General features: G+C 32.7%; 1 protein-coding gene across 2 annotated transcripts in view; it reads right to left on the minus strand.

The window, feature by feature from the left end:
* Window positions 1–3013: 3013 nt before the first annotated feature.
* ABCA5 (ATP binding cassette subfamily A member 5) overlaps window positions 3014–24709 on the minus strand; it is an 81572-nt gene continuing 59876 nt past the window's right edge. For both annotated transcript variants that reach the window (XM_063599365.1, XM_003808943.6), the window contains 17 exons: window positions 24202–24315; window positions 20994–21164; window positions 17906–18019; window positions 17396–17530; window positions 16608–16682; window positions 15976–16067; window positions 12439–12565; window positions 12015–12132; window positions 11825–11916; window positions 10598–10773; window positions 10080–10155; window positions 9859–9953; window positions 8018–8137; window positions 6743–6892; window positions 6176–6255; window positions 4622–4677; window positions 3014–4008 (listed from right to left, as the gene is read on the minus strand). In XM_063599365.1, coding sequence (XP_063455435.1) covers window positions 3901–4008; window positions 4622–4677; window positions 6176–6255; window positions 6743–6892; window positions 8018–8137; window positions 9859–9953; window positions 10080–10155; window positions 10598–10773; window positions 11825–11916; window positions 12015–12132; window positions 12439–12565; window positions 15976–16067; window positions 16608–16682; window positions 17396–17530; window positions 17906–18019; window positions 20994–21164; window positions 24202–24315 — 1899 coding nt within the window. In that variant the 3' untranslated portion in view covers window positions 3014–3900. The remainder of the gene's footprint in view (window positions 4009–4621; window positions 4678–6175; window positions 6256–6742; window positions 6893–8017; window positions 8138–9858; window positions 9954–10079; window positions 10156–10597; window positions 10774–11824; window positions 11917–12014; window positions 12133–12438; window positions 12566–15975; window positions 16068–16607; window positions 16683–17395; window positions 17531–17905; window positions 18020–20993; window positions 21165–24201; window positions 24316–24709) is intronic.

A 24709-nucleotide genomic window follows, 5' to 3' on the forward strand; every position in this document is an offset into this window, starting at 1 on the left:
CACACCTGTAAATTCCAACACTTTGGGAGGCCAAGGCAGGAAGATCCCTTGAGCCCAGGAGTTTGAGACCAGCCTGGGCAACATGGCAAAACCCCATCTCTACAAAAAATACGAAAATTAGCTGAATGCAGTGGTGCATGCCTGCAGTCCCAGCTACTCAGGAGGCTGAGGTGGGAGGATCACCTGAGCCTGGGAGCTTAAGGCTGCAGTGAGCTGGGATTGTGCCACTGTACTCCAGCCTAGGCAGCAAAGTGAGACCCTATCTCAAAAACGAAAGAAACACCAAATGATGCTTGAAATTCTTGAGAACTTGATTTTTTAATTTAAAACGGTAATTTGATTTGCAAGAGTTGTTCAGGCACTTGAGAAGAATCTGTTCATTAAGTTTAAAATATTGCCTAAGTGTTTGTATGAATCAATTTATTCAAAAATTTTAAGGAAAGTGATAAATATGTACGTAGTGTTAAATATCTGAGAGTAACTGAACCTGTTATATGTGATAATGTGTAAGTTAAAGTGATTGCTTTCTATTTACAAAAAAAATACATTCAAGACAAAAAGATCTATAAACATACCTAGTTTATGTTTAAAATCTGAATGTAAATTAAAACATAAAGTAATTGTCAATGTTCCTTCTGCACTTGAAAACTAGCCTCAGATACTTAAAAAAATTACTAACAATTTTAGTGCCAGGTTTTTGCATCATTTTTAATATGAGCTACTCATTATTCAATTATCAGCACTAAATAACAAAGAATTCATTTCAGTATACAAAATGACTTGTCTTAAATTTTCAACTCTTAAAGCTTATTATTAATATAACCATATTTATTTTTCTTAAAGAGCAGCATTGCAAATTGCTTACATACATTATAAATAAAAAATAATTAAACTTTTACCTGATAAGAATAGCTGATATAAAAATTATTCATCTGAGAATAAATTCTTTCATTTTAGGAAATAAGCTATTTCAGGAAAGAAAATAAAAAATCAATGTTAGCAAATTAAAAATACATTAAGGATAAACATTTCTATTTCTCAAAAATTAATGCCTATTTACATGTTACACAAAAATACAGCATGGTATTTTAACAAACTCAGGGCACAATTAGAATGAAGTTTTGAGTAACCAACAGAACAACAATAAAAACAATAATAACAACACTTATCCTAAGTAAAATTAATTGTGCTCCTATAAAACGTTGTTAGTACTACTAGCAAAGGATTTGTCATATTATAGTTAGTTATATAAAATAATAGCTAGTTATATAAGTTATATAAGTAATATATTATATATATTTTATGTAAGTTATATAAGTATCTATCTTACAGATCTCCACGATCTTACAGGGCCAAAACTGATAGTCATCCGAGTTCTCTCCAAAGAATCCATTTCTGGAAACATAATCACTTAAAATATTTGTTAAATTACATTACTCTAAAAATGTTTTAATGATTAAAACCAAAATACTGACCTAAGATAATTTGTGCAAATTTAAAAGAAAAAATTATTTTAAAGAAAACCCACTGTCTTTACTGAAAACAAACTAGAAAAAAAAATTAAGAGCCCACAAAAGTAAGATGTAAAGTACACTCATCATGTTTTTTCTTGCCTTATTAGTCAGTAAACACTCACTCAGTAAAGCTCAGCTTTTACTCTCCTTTGAAAATTTGACCATGGATGGGAAATATAAGGTTGGTGATGTTGCTTTTGCCCAATATGTATATTTATTTATTTATCTGTACTGACATAGAAAAAAGTTTTGAGATCAGTAATTTAAGACATTTTAAAATTAGTATGTTCAGAAACATGAACTGTACACTGTAAATAAATATCATATTTGACTTTTTGCCTCCTTTGCTTTCCAGCTCACTTACCCTTGTTTTCCTAAGAATTAAGTTATATTTCTCCTGAGTCAGATTTTGTTACTGTGAAAAAGGGAACATAATTTAACAACCAAAATATATTCTGAGTATATAAAAACTAAAAAAAAATTTGAATGTCTTTTAAAATTGTTTACAAGAGCATGTATTCATATACATTAAAAGCAAAGTAACTAAATGAACAAAATAAATAACATGATTGTGACTACTCAACTTTCACTTTGCAGGAAAAAAAATTTACTTTGCACCAATTACACATTCACAAATGTAAAGTGAAAGTTACCAAATCTACATGCAAAAGCAGGTAATTTTCTTCATTAGTCATGCTCTATCTTCAGATGATATAACTTTCTTAGGATGGTCAGGTTCTAAAAAAAACTATGCTTTTTCGTGACTGCCTTAGTAAACTATAGATATAATTTTGCTGCTTTTATTAAACTTAAGTATTCAAGGTTACACATAATTACAAAAGCACATCCCAAAAAAGAGGTCCCTGGGTATTTATGTGAACATTATATATACTTTAGGAAAGTGTATAGCAACTGCCCCCAGCAATGGGGGAAAATATCAGCCACGTACTTTGTACCGAGAAAGAACACTTTTAAATCCGCTGCTAGAGCCTAAAATCACAGATGTCTTATTACACAATAAAGCTAAAAGTTCATTAAATTTTGCCTACATTAAAGAATAATGCCACTGAAAGGTTTTGCTTATTTAAAGTAATTCAGTACCAAATCCTTCTGTCATTGCTGTTGTTGTTGTCTAATACAATAATCACACTCTCAATATATTTGTTTTATGAAGTTAATACTTTCATTTGGTTGAAATGTAATGTCAACTAGCATTATTTACACTATTTTATACCTTGAGCCAATACATGGGTTGTACAAGGAAGCATTTCTAAGAAAATATTAGCCATGCCTTTAACTCTATCAAAAATGAAATTCTGGTTCTTATTAAAAAGAAATAGGTGCACTGCACTTACAATTCTTAATTTAACCCTTGGAAGAGTTTATTCATATCCTACCATGTTCCAAAGTCAATGAGGTAAGTTACTAAATAAATCTACACACTGATCTACTTACAATTTTATAAAAGAGATTCACTAAAGTTTACCAATAAAAACAAATACCCAATAAAATATTTTATTCAAGAACAAAATTAAATGTGCCCTTTGCAAGGAAGATGACAAAAAATTTATATGTTCCAAGAGTGATGAGGGAAAAGGTATGGCTTAATTCTACCACCTCCATAGATAACTGTCATTCTAGCCACAGAGCCAAAGAATCAGACTATTACGTAAGATTCTACACACAGTCTTCCTTTAATTATAATAACTAAAACCTTCTGAATTTTACTTTAAATTAAAGAAATGTAATTTCACATACCTAATTACCTAAGCCTAAAATCATGTACTAGAACAAGGGCTCATTTCACTTATTATGATCAATGACTGCCACCTAGTGGATATAACTTTCCTCAAATCTCTATATTGAGATTTTCTAGTGCTTACACTTCAGCTTTTACGGATGACAACTTCCATTCAAAGTGGCTTTTTTAGAAATTAAAAAGGAGAAGCAAGAAACTTTCACATTGCTTTATGTATCTTTTCTATGCATTAGTTATGAATTAGTTTTTTATTTAGATTGGAACATTACGTACTTATTTAAGAAGATGGCATAAACTTAAAGATAACTTAAAAATAAAACTATTCTATTACAATTCCTTTAAATCATAAATTCAGAAGCACTGTTTCTGAATGGTGAAAAAGATGACATACAAACTATATAGTTCAATATACTTCAATACAAACATGCAGCTTCACTTAATTATACATACGTTTTATTTAAAGAAAAGCAAAACACACAACCACAGCATTTCAATTAAGGAGCTTAGAAAAATTTCAAGTGCGTTCTTGGTTCTCCAGTTACCATTCCAATAAAAAACTTTTTAAACCAAAGTTAAAATTAAGTGAAAAAGAAAGAAGTCCCAGTAAGCAGACCGAACAATACAAATTCAAAATACTACTCTATCTTCTTGTGTTCGTTCCCACCAAAGTGTGCTGTTTAAAGTTCCACAACTATTATCTTCCTCCTCTTGTTCTTTAGTGAGTTCTACAAAAACCTAGGTGAAAAGAAATAAATGAATACAGTATGCTGTATCTCAAGTACCTCAAAGAACTTTTAACTAAATCAGAAATGGTACAAGGCTATATCTAGTTATATCAACAAGTATCAAGAGATTTATTAACATTAACATTATTCAAGCAGATTATTTTCAAAAGTTACATGCAAAGATGAATACTATTTTAGATTAATAGATTTGTTTTTTAAAAAATAATTCATAACTAAACAATGTAATTTCAAATACACTAATGTGAAACACCACCATCATGACTCACTTTCTTTACAAAATGAAAAAAACAGATATTCAAAATCAGCAAATCAAAGTTAGCTTGATTTAAGCATTCCATATTGCACACATGTATCAAAACATCACTGTACCCAATAAACAGTGTGATTTGTCAATTTAAAATAATATCAATTTTAAAAATAAAATTTAAAAAATTAGTAAGTGAAGAACCTAAGGTTGATCAAAATTATACCAAGTTTAAGATCATTCTGTAACAATTTGTCACTGGTTTACGATCTCTCTCCCTCTCTAATATAAACCAAAACAATCGATATCAGATACTTTCTTCTATAAAATAATTTTTAAAAATTTAACTTTATAGTACCTGTTCCAATGTTGCTTGAGAAAAGCTATATTCTTCAATGGCAAAAGCATGTTTAGCTATTAAAATATAAAAATAGTATTTTACTTATCAATATCTGAAAAAAATGGCAATACCTACCAAAGTGGCTAACAATGTTTTAAAAATATTTCTGTAATCAACCCACTTAAATTTGAAGCTGCCAAAACATGTTATTTTTCCCGCTTACTTCCTTTCTCTTCCCCACACCTATAATTCCTCTATAGCCCTAAGTACTGTATGTTGAATGTTACTTGTCTTATTTCACTTTTTCTAAGTTCTCCTCCATTATCTTTTTCCTGGTGATTCTTTTCATGTCTTCTTTTGATCCCTGCTCTCTTATCTCCCATTCTCCAACTCCACTGTAGCCTATTCTGGCTTCTTGAACTAGATTCTGGATATTGGTCCTATCTCCATAAACCTTTTGTTTTGTTTTGTTTTGTTTTTAAGACAAGGTCTTGCTCTGTTGCCCAGGCTGGTATACAGTGGCCTGGGCAACAGAGCAAGTATACAATCATGGTTCACTGCAGCCTCGACCTCCCAGGCTCAAACAATCTTCCCACCTCAGCCTCCTGAGTTAGCTGGGACTACAGGCACATGCCACTATACCCGGGTAATTTTAAAAAATATTTTGTAAAAACAGAGTCTCACTATGTTGTTCAGGCTGGTCTCGAACCATGGGCTTAAGGGATCCTCCCGCCTCAGCCTCCCGAAGTGCTGAGATTATAGGTGTGAACCACCATGCCGGCCAATAAACATGAATAAACAATGAACATCATGCAGGCCATATATTACAGACCAAAAAATAATTAATTAGTGTTCTTGGCAAAAGTAAACCCATTAATCCATAGCTGCAACAAGAATATATACAGTATCAGGAAATCTTTTTGTATTCAGTAATCACATAAAGAACAATCATAAAAATCCTGTAGTTATTTTGAAAATTATTAATAATAAACCTTATACATAAATATAGGTTGTTTCACAGTTTATAAATGCCATAAAATAATCTGCATATGAATACCTGATTCTTCCAGGAGGTGATCTCCCTCAACTGTCACCAGCATATATATATTTATCCTACATACCACTTATTTTTTAAATGCCAAGATTCTATAAGCTTCCTTAAAATTTTGGGGACTGCCCACCCCTCGCTACACTCAGAATTCTCTTTGCCACTGGAGTCTTGATAGTGTTGCTACTTCTATGGACCAGTATGAAGTAAGGATTCAAGAAACTCAGAGCTCTTGCTGCTGGACTAACTGCAAAGACTCCATAATTAAGCTGACCCTTCTCATAGATGCAATGTGATAAACTGTGTCAATGCTCTCTAAAAATTGTAAAAGGTTTACATTACAATAGAGTTTATCTACAAAATCCCTATGATATTAGTGTTTACCTGTGTCTTAGATTAAATGAATAAAAGGTTATCTTCTTATCTGCCATAGTTTCTAAAACCGAGTCCCCAGTTTTAAACTTTTTAAATAAAATTCTTTCATAATTTGAGAGCTACAACATAAATGCTTTTCAACTACTTGCCTTCTTCCAGCTTAAAAAAAGATTGTGAAAGGGACTGAACATCTTCCTTAGGAATTTTATAAGCCAAAATAGAAGAAAAACTGGAAAAAAAGATAAAATATGGAAAAAAATTAAAAATTACTACTATTATGTTCTAAAGCTAAAGTTCAACATGTTTAAAATTCAAAATTAAATTCAATAACTTATTTTGGTATTTAGTTGGATGAAAATTGTTTAAAATAATAACATTTTCATGCAAAACAACTCTCATTACTACTAAGAATGTTAAAAAAATTTAAATACTACTGAATATTGAAAAATCTAATACTAAGGCAGATATAAAACACCAGCCATCAGACTTCATTAGTCCAGTATTGGTGATAATACAGAGAGATATATATAAATTATCTATCTACAGATACATATATTTCATATATATGAAAAAATATATATATACACACACACAGAGATATATATATATATATGGTCTATGAATGAAAAGATGATTTTTCACTTAATCCTTAATATAATAACTTTTTATAACCTTTGCTCTATAAAGAAATATAACCACATTCTTTAAAATTTTACCTTTCCTGACGGCTTGCATTTGGGAAAATATACTGAATTTCTCTTTGAAGGCGGTCTACTTCTAGGTTTTCTATCCAGTCCTTCAATTTAATTTCCAAAAAGTAGCCTTTTCCAAATTTACTCTTTAGATGTTGTACTGTTCCGATACATCTGAAGTAATTTTTTAAAAGAAAGCTCAGATATAAAATGACAGCTTCAAAGAATAATCTCTCACACATATAACTACATTTTTAAAAAATATACCTTTATATTTAGAGAAAAATTACAAAGAAAATACAGCATCCCCATACACTCTTTATCCGGTTTCAGTTTCCCTAATCTTATCATCTTATATTACCATGGTAAATTCCTCACAACTGAGACACCGACATTCGTACATTCCTTGTCACTGAACTCCATACTTTATTTAGATTTCACCAATTTTCTATTAGTGTCCTTTGTTTATTCCAGGTTCTATCCAGGATACCGTAGTGTTCTCGGCTGTCACGTCACCTTAGTCTCTAACTGTGGGTGACAGTTTCTTATTCTTTCTGTCTTTTTCATGATTTTGACAGTTTTGAGAAGTACTGGTCAGGTGTGTGTTAGAAGGTCCCTCAATTTGGGTTAGTCTGATATTTTTCTCATGAGTACACTTGGGTTATGGGTTTTGGAGAGAATATTACACAGCTGTAGTACTTTTTCCATCATATCATATCAGTGAATACATGATATCTGCACAACATTGTTTAGTTAAGGTAGTATTTGCCAGCTTTCTCAACTGTAAAGTTACTATTTTTCTCCTTCTGTCATTCATTTTTTACAAGAAACTGGCTAAGTCCCGTCCAAACTTGGGGGATAGGAGATTAAGCCTCCTCCCTTGAAGTGGGTATTATCTACATATATTATTATTTGGAATTGTTCTGTAAGGAAGATGTACCTCTTCTCTCACACATTTCTTTACTCAATTATTTATTTATGTAAGTAGAAACTCATATGTTTATTTCATATTTGTGTTATATAATTAATCCAATATATAACAATTTTTTGAAATAACAAGTACTATGCCTAAAAATAATATCCCAAGTTATTGAAATATTAAGTGAATTCAAATTCAAAGTAGACAGCCATATTTTTAAAAAACTCAACATACTTCCAAGTCAATCTATCAAAAGCTAACTCAAAAACTAAAATATTTAACATTTAAATTACTAACTATTGCAATGTTTTTGAAATGATGACTTTCAAAATCCAACCCCCAACCTCTTCCCCTGAATGGCATGCTATTTAGACATTGACCTTAACTGCCCAGACACCATGATAGCTACTCGATCACAGACAGCCTCTGCCTCCTCCATATAGTGAGTGGTCAGAATAGCAGCCCGCTTTCTGTTTTTAAATGCAGTTCGAATTGCTCGCCTATAAAACATAAATAAAACAAAAAGAGAGGAACACATCTGTTTGTTAAAAAAAAAATGGGTTTTTAAAAATCCAACCGGTTGGTTAATTAAGTTAATTAAAACTTACCAAATATCAATTGCTATGGCTATTACATCCTGCCCAACTATGACTTTTATAGTCTTTTTTTTTTTTTTTTTGAGACGGAGTCTCGCTCTGTCCCCCAGGCTGGAGAGAAGTGGCCCGATCTCGGCTCACTGCAAGCTCCACCTCCCAGGTTCACACCATTCTCCTACCTCAGCCTCCTGAGTAGCTGGGACTACAGGTGCCTGCCACCACACCCGGCTAATTTTTTTTTGTATTTTTAACAGAGACGGGGTTTCACCGTGTTAGCCAGGATGGTCTCAATCTCCTGACCTCGTGGTCCGCTGCCTCAGCCTCCCAAAGTGCTGGGATTACAGGCGTGAGCCACTGTGCCAGGCCATGACTTTTATATTCTAATTTATTTTCCCTTCATTTTGAAAGCTTGTCAAATGGAAAAAAAAAATCTATGATTTCAAATGTTAATATGGGCTAAAAGTATGACAACAAATAAATTTTAAAATTGATGCCTTTTCATGTTATAACCAAAACAGGCTTTGAATCATAAGAAAACCGTAACATGCATCCAAACCAAACCTTACATTTTATAGACATGGAAGTTGAAGCTTAAAGAGTTGTTCAAGGCCAGGCACTGTGCCTCACACCTGTAATCCCAGCAGTTTGGGAGGCCGAAGGGGGCGGATCACCTGAGGTCTGGAGTTCGGGACCAGCCTGGCCAACATGGTGAAACCCTGTCTCTACCAAAAATACAAAAAATTAGCCGGGCTTGGTGGCTCTTGCCTGTAGTCCCAGGTACTTGGAAGGCTGAGGCAGGAGAATCACTTCAGCCTGGGAAGCAGAGGTTGCAGTAAGCCAAGATGGCACCACTGCACTCCAGCTTGGTCAACAGAACAAGACTCTGACTCAAAAAAAAAAAAAAAAAAGAGTTGTTCAACTAATTAGTACTTTACATGCACTGCATAATGACATTTCAGTCAATGATGAAACACATTTCCAACAGCGATTCCATAAGATTATAATACTTTTATAATGTATCTTTTCTGTGTTTAGATACGTCTAGATACACAAATACCATTGTGTTACAACTGCCTACAGTATTCAGTGCAGTGACATGCTCTACAGATTTATAGCCTAGGAGTAATAGGCTATACCATATAGTCTAGGTGTGTAGTAGGCTATAACCACCCAGAGATTTATATAAGTACACTCTATTATGTTTGCACAACAACAACATCGCCTTTCTCAGAATGTATCTCTGTCATTAGGCAATGCATGACTGTCCTAGAAAGAGTCTCAACATAAATTTAAGACACTATTATTATGGAAAAGATCATTTGTATGCTAAATGACTAGAAAAAAACTTAAAAACTATTCAGAACACTAGAACTCTTTATCTTAATAATGACTCATGCTTATTTCTGTTTCGGAATATGTAAAATATTATGAACACTTCATGAAAAATATGCAAAGTTTTAAAAGCTTAAGGAAATCTCTAAATCTATTTAATTTTTAATTACTATTGTATCGTTTGAATAGGATTTAAAATCAAGATGTGCATATAACTAACATAAAACTATTATAATAAAAGAAACTGTTCTATTCTAAAGTATCATGTACTGTGTCACAAGTACCATACTCACCACATGTGCTGTTTGGCTTTGGGATCCATACCTGTAGATGGTTCATCTAGCAAAGTAATCTGAGGATTCCCTAGCATACTTAGAGCAAAACACAACTACATGGAAAGAAAAAGATAGGTGGGAAATTAACAAAGGTTCACTATAAGGAATCTATCAAGACAATATCAGGTACTAAACTATCAATAAAAATACAGGCATTATTTGGTGTTTAATGAAAGTACCTTTCGTTTGATTCCTGCAGGTAGTTTCTTTACAGTCTTCTGAAGATGTTCTTTTAAATCAAGTGCATGTGTTATTCTGCAAAATGAATACAAAATGAGAATACCATGATATATATAAACACAAATACCAACTGGGTGTGATCCCTGATGTTGTTTTCTCTAGAATAGTTACTCAGTCGAAGGTTATTATAAGTAGGTAAGGGCAAAAGTCTCCAATTTACATCATTTTAAATAAATTAATATCTTGATAAAATGGTTCACTTTGAATTAAAATAAGTTTCATGATATCTATAGGTATATTTATCCTGTAACTAGAAATAAAAAAATGACCTTTTTATAACTATCATAATTTACAGCTATCAGTATATTTTCATATATCATAAAGAATATATGAAAAAGTAATAAACATTTTCTATAAAAATCATTGTCCACAGAAATGCTTGTTATGAAATTTTAAAAATATGAAATGCAAACCTTTCCTCTAAGTAACAAAAGGAATCTAAAGACAATTATTTTACCGACTTATGACTTCTTTCATGTCACTTGCACTCATTCCTTTGATAGCTCCAAAAATTTCAAAATGTTCCTGCAATGTAGTATCTGGCCACAAAGGGTTTATCTGAGGACAGTAACCCATACACTTCAGTGAATTATCATCTTCACTTGTCTCTGAAGAATAATCTCCTAAAAATACCTATAGAAACACAAACCAATTTTTACTATTTTGCTTAATTTACCTGTGAAGGAAGTGGCAAGTACATTAATTAAAACCCCTTCCTACAGCCAGAGTAATATCAAGTCAGATTTCTACTCCTTTATTGTCATTATTATTATTATCACTAAGTAACTGAGACCACAAACATGTGCCCCCATGCCTGGCTATTGCTTTTTTCTTTTTTGAATTTTAGGAGGGAAGATGTCTCACTACGTTGCCCAGGCTAGTCTTGAATTCCTGAGCTCAAGTGATCCTCCTGCCTCAGCCTCCCAAAGTGCTGGGATTACAGGAATGAGCCACTGCACCTGGCCAGATGTTTTACTCCTTTTTGATGTTTGATGATGGAAGGACATATAAAGCTAAGTCAGAGTTCAGAGACTTGGTCAGAAAGGGTAATACAGAGTTGGATGAAAAAGCAAGATGTAATTCTAATGATCAGGGAGCTTCACTGGAAGGTGACATTTGAGCCAAAGAGGTAAGTGAATTTAGTATATATATTTCTAGGGTATAAGGTATAGCCAAACAAAGAAAACATCTTGGGCAAAAACCCAAAGAAAAGAGTATGCCTGGCATTTTCCAGGAAAGCAATGAGTTAGTGTGGCTGGCATAAAGTAAGCAAGGGGAGAGAAGCAGGAAATGGGATCAGGGTAGTTTTGTGAAGTATCCACAAAGTGGTCAGTGACATGCTTATAATAAAAGACTAGCTGATGGCAGGTCAAAACAAGCTCCCATATCTCCTGAAGCTAATAAAATTGTCTTCCATTAAGTTGGTAGACAAATAACTCACGCATGTAAGCATTACAAAAGCAGAAATACTGTATATGCGTGTGTCTACACGTGTCTATGAAAATTTCACCATGCACATTATTTTTACAGATAACCCAAAAGATCATAATTTGATCAGGCTGTACAAAAAATTCTAAAAATATACATAAAAATTGAATATAAAATCCAAATTTGTCACTAAAAGTTTATGCTAATAAACAATATAAATCACATTCAACATATCCTATACTCTTATATATCATACCTGGCCTGAAGTTGGTTCAATATCACCAACCAGAATATTAATAATTGTGCTTTTGCCAGCACCATTTGGACCCAACAGTCCTAAGATCTCTCCTAAAGGAATTGAAAGAAAAAAAAATCATAATCAAATCATACTAAAAGTGGAAATTACTCTTCTAGAAAAGTTATGTAAGGAAAAATTAAATACCAGCCTTTTTTCACACAGAAAGAGATGTATTTAGTTGCCACTTTCTTTACTTTTCTTGAAAGAAGAAAATCTTTCTTGTCATCATATTCTTTATGCAAATTGCTGACCATAATGGATGGTTTCTAATAAGAAAAGTTGTATTTAAAAAGAAAGTTATAAAACTTATCATGAAATGACAGGCTGCACATACCTCATATCCATATTACAAAAATTATATTGGCTAATAAGGGGATACTGTACAAATAAATATCCATTAATGACTGAAATTCTGGCTTATTCAAAAGTAAGTAAACAAAGTATTTTTTTCCAAGAAAGATTTTTTTCAGATTGCTTCATATGCAAAGAAAAATATTTTTCAGATTAATTTCTATATACCGGGAATTGATCATTTCATATTTACTATGACTTAGCCATAAAGAATAAATTACCTCCTCACAACACTGGCAACCCATCAGCTCTTTGACCTTTAGTCTTTCAGCTTTGACATCTTCATCTTCATCCTCATTGTTTGGTGGTTCTGGAAGCTTCCTATTTTTAGACTTCGTTGAAAGGTTTCTACATATATATAATAAATATAAAAGACAGTAGGTTTTCAAATAATTAAAATAGTAAGAAATTCAGATACTAGGTAGAGAAAAGACTGAAAAAATACACTAACATAAGATCTAGGATTATCCCTGAAAGGTGGAATTATAAGTGATATTTCTTTTTCTTTCTTTCTTTCTTTCTTTCTTTTTTTTTTTTTAAGACAGGGTCTCACACTCTGTTGCCCAGGCTGGAGTGCAGTGGTACGATCTCAGGTCACTATAACCTCTGCCTCCTGGGTTCAAGCGATTCTCCTGCCTCAGCCTCCTGAGTAGCTGGGATTACAGGCACGCGCCACCACGCCTGGCTCATTTTTGTATTTTTAGTAGAGACAGGGTTTCACCATGTTGCCCAGGCTGGTCTCAAACTCCTGGCCTCAAAAGATCCACCTGCCTCAGCCTCCCAAAGTACTGGGATTACAGGTTCGAGCCACCATGCCCAGCCACAAGCATTATTTTTCAATGACTGATAACATTTGGACGATATTATCTAAATTCATTCATTTATTCAACAATATTATTTATGACTAGTAGGTGTCAGGTATTATTACACAGAAAGAAAGATGAAAAAACATGAACCTTGCCCTCAAAAAATTTACAACCTGAGTATAAATGAAATTGCCCAGAAAGAGTAGATGTAGAGGGTTGACATCAGAACCCACAGTAACACCATTTTTAGGGATAGACAGAGGATGAAGTGCTTGCAAAGGCAATTTTGAAGTACAGAGGCAAACAGAAGACATAATGGAAAACAAAGGAACAAGAAAAATGTGGCCAGGCGCAGTGGCTCCTGCCTGTAATCTTAGCACTTTAAGAAGCCGAGGCATGCAGATCACTTGAGGTCAGCAGTTCAACACCAGCCTAGCCACCATGGAGAAACCCTGTCTCTACTAAAAAATAAAATACAAAAATTAACCAGGTGTGGTGGCACATGCCTGTCATCCCAGCTACTTGGGAGGCTGAGGCAGAAGAATCATTTCAACCAGTGAGCTGAGATCATGCCACTGCACTCCAGCCTGGGTGACAGAGTGAGATTCCATCTCAAAAAAAAAAAAAGAAAAATGTGTAAGGAGAACAATGTCAATCATATTAAAGCCTGCAGATTAGTTAAATAAGTTGAGCCTATTAGACAATGAAAAGACAAAATCATTAGTTATCTTATTGAAAATAGTATCAATGGAAACGTAAGGGAAAACCCAGATTGCAGGGAGTTATAGGAGTGGATGGAAGGTGAGTAACCGGAGATAGAAGAATTTTGGCTATGAAAGGAAAGAGAGATATAGAATAGGAATTAGGGATGGATTCATGTTCAAATGAGATCCATGGGTTCTTTCATATATGAAAGAAAGGTGACCCTCCCCAACCCCAAAAATATACCACTGAGATCCAGAAAGGAAAGAGAAAAAGAGAAAAAAATACACTATTGAGATCTAGAAAGGAAAGAGAAAAAGAGAAAAAATACACTTTTGAGATCCAGAAAGGAAAGAGAAAAAGAGAAAAAATTGAGCAATATTCCAAGTATATAGAATAAATGAAGATTTGGGTAATAGGATGGACTGCTACTTCCTCTAGGACTGGGAAAAGGCAAAAATGATGGAAGATGTGAGTAAGTTTGTAGAAATTTATAACTTATAATTAAGTGCTTCTATTTTCTGAGATAAATGACAAGATTATTTACTGAGAAGTAGGAAGTAAGATAAGGTGATTTGAGGAATACAAGGAATAAAGAGAAAGCTTTGAATAACTATTGAAAAGAAAGAGATAAGAAGGTGCTAACTACGAAAATGTTATTCGTTACCAAACAGTATTAAAATATAACTACCATTCAACCCAGCAATCCTACTACTGGATACAAAGGAAAAAAAAATCATTACATAAAAAAGACACCTGAACTCATATGTTCATCATGGTACTATTCACAATAGCAAAGTCATAGAACCAACCTAAGAGTCCATCAACAGTTGACTGGGTAAAGAAAATATGGTACATATACACCATGGAATACTCCACAGCCATAAATAGAATGAAATTATGTTCTTTACAGCAACATGGATGGAACTGGAGACCATTATCGTAAGTGAACTAATTTGGAACAGACAATCAAATACCACATGTTCTCACTTATAAGTTCTCACTTATAAACAGACAATCAAATACAACATGTTCTCACTTCTCAGTGGATACACATGAACATAAACATGGAAACACTAGGACTGTGGACTCCAAAAGGGGGTGGGGATGAGGGTTGAAAAACTACCTATTAGGTACAACGTTCACCATTTGGGTAATGTTACAATAGAAGCCCAATCCCCACCAGTATGCAATATACCCAGCTAACAAACATGCACATTTACCCCCAAATCTAAAATAATTTTTTTAAAAAACCAGCTGAATTTATATGGAATAAATATGTAGTATTATCAAATGGAACTTTTATGTTATTTTTTTCCAGCAAATAATTCGATTCACCAATAATTATAATTTTTAGTGGACAGTTCGAAAAGACAAAAGTTGAGGATGCTGAAATGATAATAAAGTGATGAATCATGTAAGCAAGGCTGGATAGAAGAAAAAGTAAAAACAAATTAGCTAATATATTTGGAAGAATATGTAAAAAAGACAAACAATAACAAGCATTGGCAAGGATGTGGAGAAAAGAGAACCCTAAAACATTCCTAGCGGGAGTGTAAAATGGTATTACCACTTTAGAAACAGTCTGGCAATTCCTCAAATGACCCAGCAATCCCATTTCTAGGTATCCACCCAAGAGAAATGAAAATATATGTCCATACAAACAGTTGTATACAAACTAGCAACATTGTTCATAATAGCTGAATTCATAGCAGCATTGTTCATAATAGTTGAAAAGTAAAAGCAACTCATTAAGATATATAAAAAATGCTACACACGACTACATGATGAGCCCTCCAAACATTATACTAAGTGTAAAACCATATGCTAGATACTAATTATAGTGCCCAAATCCTAGCAATTTTTCAAAGATGTTATCTGGCAAATCTGATGATTTTCCAACATTAAAATAACATGCCAACCAACTATGGTAAAAAGCAAACAGATATAAAAGTTAAATGCAAGGTATTTAAGAGAATTGTTGGTCTTTTGACTCAAGTTTTCCAAAGCATATTTCCATTGTCCAGTTATATAAAGTGTTCAGAATAGACAAATCTGACAGAAACAGAAAGTAGATTAGTGGTTACCTAAGACTGGGAGCTATGGGAATAGGGATAAGAAAGTGACTGTTAATGGGTACAAAGTTCCTTTTTGGAGTGCTGGAAATGTTCCAAAATTATGTTATGGTAATGGTTACACAGTTCTGTAAATATACTAAAAACATTTAAAATTTTTTAAAAATCAACTGACCTGAAAAAGGGATCTTTTCTTATTGATCTGCCTCCATATTTTTTCTCATAGTATTGTAAGAGGAAAATCCACAGTACACACTGCAGGTAAGGCTAAAACAAGAACATGTAGCAGCTCATGACTAAAAGATTTGTTGTTGTTGTTGTTGCTTTTTCCTTTGCCAACAGAACTAAGACTACATACATCAAGTTCCTTGCCATTACCAAAAGAAGTAATCACAACTTTTTTATATTTTACATGATAAAGATAATTAAAAATAAATGTTAATACAAACCAAAGCAGAATTATTTTTAGCAAATTATTCACATATTTTCTACCTCTGTATGATTCATTTATTGTCAGCTTCATAAAATATAATCGAACACAAAAACTTTGTTTTTGCTTCTAAGACAGAACTGTAATTAAACAGAATTAATAACATGTAAAAGGCTAAGTATATTAAAGTGAACATATTCAGTAAATGAAAGGTACTCACCACTGAAATACAGATTAGCTAGCGTTAACTAACATGCTTAACTTTTTATACACCTTCTTTTTCATGCAACAGGATAAAAAACTAAACATAGTTAAAACCATAGGACCAAACCATTCTTAAGGTACATGCTAATTCACAAAAACACTTTATTTCTTACCGATATAACAGCTACTGAAAGCCTATCCCATGGATTATAGGTGTCCACATTTTTTCGTACATTCTTCCAAGAAATCTAAGACAAAAAGATTTGAAAATATATACGCTGCAATATGTAGAAATATTTGGATTAAAATGAAAAAATGTATTTTGTTTAGCAAACGTGTACTTTCTATACATAAGTTAGCTGTTCATATTAGTAAGTTATGTTTTTTACTTAAAATCTTCCCTGTCCCAAAATATTTCTGAGGATCAGTATAAATTAAACACATTGAACTGAGACCTAAAAAGGGAAGCAGGGGTAGTAGGATTAGTAAGTAGAATTAATTAGCAATTCCAAACCAAGAATTCATAACAATATTTTTTCTAATAACATGGAAATTTCTTTCAATTATCCAGCCTTAATAAAATGAATCTGGTTTTTGTCTCTATTTTTTCTTGGAGAAAATCTCTTACACTTTATTCTTTGTCATCCCTTTATAGTGAAATACGTTATTTAATCACTGATAAACTCCTAAAAACAAATACTGACTGAAACCATGTCACACTTCTAATTATATACATCATTTTGAGCATGAGAGAACCTGTAATGAACATAGCCCTTTTCCTTTGAGAATTTACGGTTTGACAAGAGCTCACAATAATTTATGCTGCATTAATAATATCTAAATCAAGTAGTAGCCATTAGCCTGATGCATTTTACTGTTGTCTATACAAGAACTAACATCCCCAAATTAGACCATATTTATTTTATGTTTTTTAACATATTAAAATATTTAGCAGAATTACCTTTATGAAAGAAATCAGGCAACCTAGAAGTGGATAGATTGGAATGATGATACAAAAGGCATAATGAAGAATAGTTGCAATTGTGTATCCCATAAAGAAAGTTATTTCAGTGATTGCAATACAAGCCAACGCTGCCTAAAGAAAAAAATAAATAAATAAAAGTGACAAAGTGTTTAGAAACTTCTTACAAATTGGTGTCTACGCATTAAACTATTTTTTCAATCCTCTAATAAAACATGGAACAAGAGATGATATTTAGCCAGCAAGCAACAAGAATACCACTTGTTTGTAGCTAGTATCCTTGATACACTAGTTGCTAAATCTCTTCCATATTGTTCCTACGTGGAAAGGATGATTCAGAAGACAAATGTACACACAAAAAGAAGCTGCCAATTACCTATCTAAATTCTTCACTTACAAAAGACATGTAACATTTTTAGTATAATCAGGAAAGAATTCATGTTAATTAAACTGCTACGGAAAGTTGAAATAATGTAAAATGTGACTTACCACAGAATAGATAAATGACCAAAATTCTTTGGTATTTAAAATTTTCTTAAAGGTGAAAGAAGCAATATAAGTGAACAGAATAACTGATGGAACATAACCAATAAGGCAAAAAACCTGTAAATCAGAAATATGTTTCTATAAAAATACGAATAGCTTGCAATACACATGACATGAAATACTAGTCATATTAAAATATGAAGAATTATTAATACAATCCTAAATAAATCATTTAAACTGAATACTATTTGTAGTTTTTTATACCAAGTAAAATACTATCTCTCATTATTATAAAAAGCAAGTATAGCTAGCTACAACTTTATCTCTCTCAAATATTAGCTACTATTTTAATATACAGCACTTTATTTTTTAATGTGTAAGAAAAACATTATTATTTTATATGGCAGAAACTAATATATAAGGTCATTATGATCTCTGACAAAATCGGTAAATTTACTTTCAGCATCAACCTCATGTAACTCTGTTTTCCCTTTTTCCTAATAAAGTAATCAATGAAAGGGCCTGCTGTCAGTCATTTACATGTGAACATGAATGCAAATCAGTCTCTTCTTTGATATTTTAAGCTATATTTTATTTTAAGTAATTTCTAGTTTTACTTTAGATTCAGGGGATACATGTGCAGGTGTGTTACATGGGTATACTGCATGATGCTGAGGTTTGGGGTATAATTCATTCTGTCACCTAGGTACTGGACACAGTACCCAACAGTTAGTTTTTCAACCCTTGCTCCCCTTCCTCCTGCCCCCGTCTAGTAGTGCCCAGTGTCTACTGTTGCCATTTTTATGTCCATGTTTACCCAATTTAGCTCCCATTTATAAGTGGGAACATGCAATAGTTGGTTTTCTGTTCCTTTGTTAATTCACTTAGAATAATGGCCTCCAACTGCACCTGCGCTGCTGCAACAGACATAATTTCATTCTTTTTTATGGCTGCTCAGTATTCCGTGGTGTATATATACCACACTTTCTTTATTCAATCACTGGTCAATGGGCTCCTAGGTTGATTCCATGTCTTTGCTATTGTGAATAGTGCTGCAATGAACATACTCATGTGTCTTTTTGGTAGAATGATTTATTTTCTTTTGGATATATGCCCAGTAATGGGGTTTCTGAGTTATAAGGTAGTTCTGTTTTAAGTTTTTTGAGAACTCTCCAAACTGCTTTCCATGGTTGCTGAAGTTTACATTCCCACCAAGAGTATATAAGAGTATATAAGCATTTCATTTTCTCTGCAGCCTCGCCAGCATCTGTTGGTTTTGACTTTTTAATCATAGCCATTCTAACTGACGTGAGATGGTATCTTACTGTGGTTTTGATTTACATTTCTCTGATGATTAGTGATGTAGAGCATTTTTTCATACATTTGTTGTCCACTTGCATGTCTTCTTTTGAGAAGTGTCTGTTCATATCTTTTGCCCACTTTTTAATGGAGCTTTGTTTTTTGATTGCTGAATTGTTTAAGTGCCTTATAGATTCTGGATACTTGGCCTTTGTTGGATGCATAGTTTGTATTTTCTCCCATTCTGTAGGTTGTCCATTTACTCTGTTGATAGTTTCTTATGCTGTGCAGAAGCTCTTTAATTAGGTGCCACTTGTCAATTTTTATTTCTGTTGCAATTGCTTTTGAAGACGTATTTACCCATAAATTCTTTCCCAAGGTCCAGAATGGTATTTCCTATGTTTTCTTGTAGAATTCTTATAGTTGATGTCTTACCCTTAAATCTTTAATCCATCTTGAGTTACTTTTTACATATGGTGAAAGGTGGAGGTCCAATTTCATTCTTCTGAATATGGCTAGCCAGCTATCCCAGCACCATTTATTGAACACAGAGTCCTTTCCTATTGCTTATTTTTGTCAACTTTGTTGAAGATCAGATGGCTATAGATGTGTGGCTTTATTTCTGGGTCCTCCATTCTGTTTCATCGGTCTACATGTCTGTTTTTGTACCAATACCATGCTGTTTTGGTCACTGGAGCCTTTATAGTATAGTTTGAAGTCAGGTAATGAAATGCCTCTGGCTTTGTTCTTTTTACATGGATTTTTTTTTTTTTTTGATAAAAAGTCTCTCTCTGTTGCCCAGGCTGGAGTGCAGTAGCACGATCTTGGCTCAACACAACCTCCACCTCCCCGGTTCAAGCGATTCTCCTGCCTCAGCCTCCTGAGTAGCTGGGACTACAGGCGCATGCCACCATGTCCAGCTATTTTTTTGTATTTCTAGTAGAGATGGTGTTTCACTATGTTGACCAGGATGGTCTTGATATCTTGACCTCATGATCCACCTGTCTCAGTCTCCCAGAGTGCTGGGATTATAGGCATGAGCCACTGCGCCCAGCTTACGTAGGATTCCTTTAGCCATCTGGGTACTTTGGGGGTTCCATATGAATTTTAGAATAGCTTTTTAAAATTCTGTGAATAATGTTGGTAGTTTGATAGGAATAGTGTTGAATCTGTAGATTGCTTTGGGCAGTATGGCCACTTTAATATATTGAGTCTTCTAATCCATGAGCATGAAATTTTTTTCCATTTGCTTGTATCATCTCTGAATTCCTTCACCAATGTTTTGTAGTTCTCCCTGTAGAGATCTTTCATCTCCTTTGTTAGATGTATTCCTAGGTATTTTAATTTTTTGTGGCTATTGTAAATGGAGTTGTTTTCTTCATCTGGCTCGCAGCCTGCCCATTATTGAGATAGAGAAATGTTAAGCTATATTTTAAACTATGGAATAAAAGAGCTTATCCTTTGTGAAATTATTTTCAGGCATAAGAAAAACGAAGGAAGGCATTTTAAGGAAGGAATATATTAAAACGTTCCTGATTACACCCAAGTAGGTGGTCTACATGAAAGATCACTTTAGTTTCAAGAAATTATTTTAAAATGGTGGTAAGTTATTGTTTTTAAAAGTCACTTATCATATAAAATGATTACATGTATTAAATACCAGACACACTTGCTCTATTTTCTTTAACAAATTAATAACCAAATTATGCAATAAGTCAACTGTCATGTTTATAACAGATTTTAAATAACATTCTATCTATAAATAGCATGAGTACAACTAACGTTAACTTACCACAGCAAGGAACTTTACAGTATAAAAATATAATCCATAATGAAATGCCAATAAGCTTCCTAGCATCAAAATAAGAATGATAAAAAATAAGGGGATATCAACAACAGCTTGTCCAATCCAATATGCAGATGGCAAAAGACCTGAAAGTTTAAGTTGAGTATAAGCTTTGATCTAAAAAGAATGAAAAACAATTTATTATAATTTTAGACACTTTAGAAACACACAAATAAATTAGTAAATTATTGTAGATCTCTTAATTTTACATCAGCAAAACCAAAAAGGTTACATTCCAGGCTTATAGGTAATAAAAGTCCCCCTCACACTAAATACCAATTCCATTTAGCCTTTAATTTGGCTCATTATTTCTGAGATGTAACAATTTCAACAAAATTTTTAAGAATCAGAATACAGTAGTGCTGCCAAGAAACTGAGATTAAAATAAAGCAAAAGGTGTCACGGCGGTTGGGGTTACAGCTATACAAATAATAAATAGCCAAAACATTACTACTTTTGAAATACTGTGGAAACAGATGGGAAGACATGTTTACACAGAAAAAGAATTCTCAGTTTTAAAAATGAACCTTTCATAAATAAAAACACTAATAAATTGCCAGGTATCCTTTGGATTTACATAAGGCTTTCAGCTTAAGTGAAAGCTTTTGAAATGTTCAAAGCCTTTTGTGTACACTGGTATAGTATATAAACCTAAGGTGTTATTTACGTCACAAGTTTGTTAATGGTAAACTCAAATGATCATAGTTTTCCTATCTCATGTTCTCATTTAATTTGAAATTTCTAAAATATTTCATAAATCCAAATACCTAACAATTTTATTTAGTTGATTTTTGTCATCTATAAAAATATCTACTCCTAATAACTGAAGGTATTATATGAAAGAGCTGTCCACAGAGATAAAGGAAGCATGAAATATAAAGATTAGTTAAGAAGAGGAGAAATGAACAAAATTGGCAAGTTTTCTGTTCAATGAATTATGAGAACATGAGACACATGTAAATTCTAATACAAGAATAAAAACATAAGCTAAGGCAAATGCAATTATTTTGGATAATTCAAACTTTTGTCATTCACACACTGCTGGTAGGGATAATATAAAATGGAACACTCATCTTGGAAAATAATTTGGCAATTTCTTATAAAATTAACATGTATGATTCAGCAATTGCACTCTTGGGCATTTATCTCAGAGAAATGAAAATGATGTTTACACAAAACCTGTATGCAAATGTCCACAGCAACTTTATTTACAATAGCCAAAAACGGAAAACAATCCAAATGTTCTTCAACAGGCAAATGGTTAGAGAAAGTGTGATGTATCCATACCATGGAATATTACTCAGCAATGAAAAGGAATGGATTATTGATAAATACAAATAGGATGAACTTCAAAAAAAATGCTATTTGAAAAAAGCCAATCCCAAAAGAAAACTTATTGTGATGCCATTTTACATTTTTGAACTATCAAAATTACAGAAATAGAGAACAGAGTAGTGGTTGCCACAGGTCAGAGAGGCTAGGAAAGGGCAAAAAATGGGAATCTTTTTGGTGACAGAAATGTTCTGTATCTTGACTGTGTCAATGCCAATACCCTGTTACATTGTACTATAATTTTACGAGGTGTTATTATTGGGACAAAATGTAAAGAGTACACAGGATCTGTCTGTCATTTCTAACAAATAAACATCAATATACAACTATCTCAAAATAAAAACTTTAATTAAAAATAAGTTAGTGGGTGCAGTGCACCAGCATGGCACATGTATACATATGTAACTAACCTGCACAGTGTGCACATGTACCCTAAAACTTAAAGTACAATAAAAAAATATATATATAAAAATAAAAAAATAAAAAAATAAAAAATAAAAATAAAAAATTTATATTGGAAAAAAATGTTTCAGTTGAAACAAGAAAGAAAATGCAAATGTCCAGTAAATTTTATTATTGTGCAGTGGGTTATGGATTTCTATATTCCTTATACTTTTCTATAATTTATACATTACTACAATGAGTATATTTAACAAAAATTGAGTATTATTTTAAAAATAGAGATATGTGTTACTGTTATACTAAACAAATAAAATTTTTATTAGAATGTATTTATTTATTTTATTTATTTATTTATTTATTTATTTTTGAGATGGAGTTTTTGCTCTTGTTGCCCAGGCTGGAGTGCAATGGCATGATCTCGGCTCACTGCAATCTCCACCTCTCGGGTTCAAGTGATTCTCCTGCCTCACCCTCCTGAGTAGCTGGGATTACAGGCATGCACCACCACGCCCTAATTTTTTTTCTATTTTTAGTAGAGACAGGGTTTCTCCATGTTGGTCAGGCTAGACTCGAACTCCCAACCTCAGGTGATCCGCCCACCTCGGCCTCCCAAAGTGCTGGGATTACAGGCGTAGGCCACCACGCCTGGCCTAGAATTTATTTTTTTAGAATTTATTAAAATAATGAGTTCATTATTCATCACAGTCTGTAAATTAATTTAGACAAATTTGTTTTTACTGAATTAAGATCATCCATGAAGAAGATCAGAATTTTTATTAGAGCAGTAACATATAATCTCAGCAGAGTGAAAAAGTGGGAGGCTTTGAACAACCAAAGACTGTACAAGATCGCTATATGCCTGAAGGAAAACAAAAGGGAAAGGCGTAAAAAGAAAGTGAAAGAATACCAAAGAACCTCTGTATATTTAGCAATTTCTCCAAGGCCCTAATGATGACAATCACTTTCATCTATTTTTTTTTCCATTAATAAGAATTTAGCACCTTGACTACTTAATACCTCCGTTAAAGGATAAAAGGGACGGGCATGTTAGTTTGCCAGTTAAGAACATAAAGATCACAGTCACTTCCCAAATCCACAATTTAAACAAGTTGAGTCAACCTGAGCAAGTCATATGAACAATCCCATCTTTGATTTCCTGATCTATAAGAAATCAGTAACAAAAAACTTACCTCACAATGTTGTGAGAATTAGAGAATATAATTTTTAAAGCATGTAGCAAGTCTCAAATAATAAATATTAATTATCACTTATTACAATATGAAACTATAATAAATGTATTTATATTCCATTTACTTATTTCTAAAATAACAATTATACTAAGCCTTGCAATCATGCAAATAGGTTATTTTTATACGACACTTCTTATTAGCAAATTATATATTTTTAACTGAGTCATTACCTTATGATTCTCTGCATTTTCCATGGCAAAGTAAGGTGGCATTGCAGTAACAATGATTCCAAGCAAAGCTGCTTGAAAATACAGCTCAATTTTAAAAACTATATCAGTAATTTCCTGAAAGACAACCACAGAGTAACAAATGGAACTGAGAATCATTTTATATCTTAAGATATATCTTAGGATATACCTTATATCAAAAAAAAATCAAAACCTCAGAAAGAACGTATTAGAATATCTAACCCAGGCATAGTCTACATGAAAGAATGAGTGGCAGATATATTAACAGGTAGTTGTGGACAATATTACCAACTCTGCCACTTATTAATAACTATCTGATCCTAAGCAAATCATTTTACTTTCATTTTCCTGTCTACAACACAGAATAATCAGACATATAAATTACACTTCACAATTTCATAAAAATGAATGATGTATTTGAAAAGCAGTTAGTATGTCCACCATAGTGGTCCTATGCAATAATAATAAATATCTAAGAATGATATTTGTT

This window comes from Pan paniscus, chromosome 19 (assembly GCF_029289425.2).
Source record: "Pan paniscus chromosome 19, NHGRI_mPanPan1-v2.0_pri, whole genome shotgun sequence".
Lineage (NCBI taxonomy): Eukaryota > Metazoa > Chordata > Mammalia > Primates > Hominidae > Pan > Pan paniscus.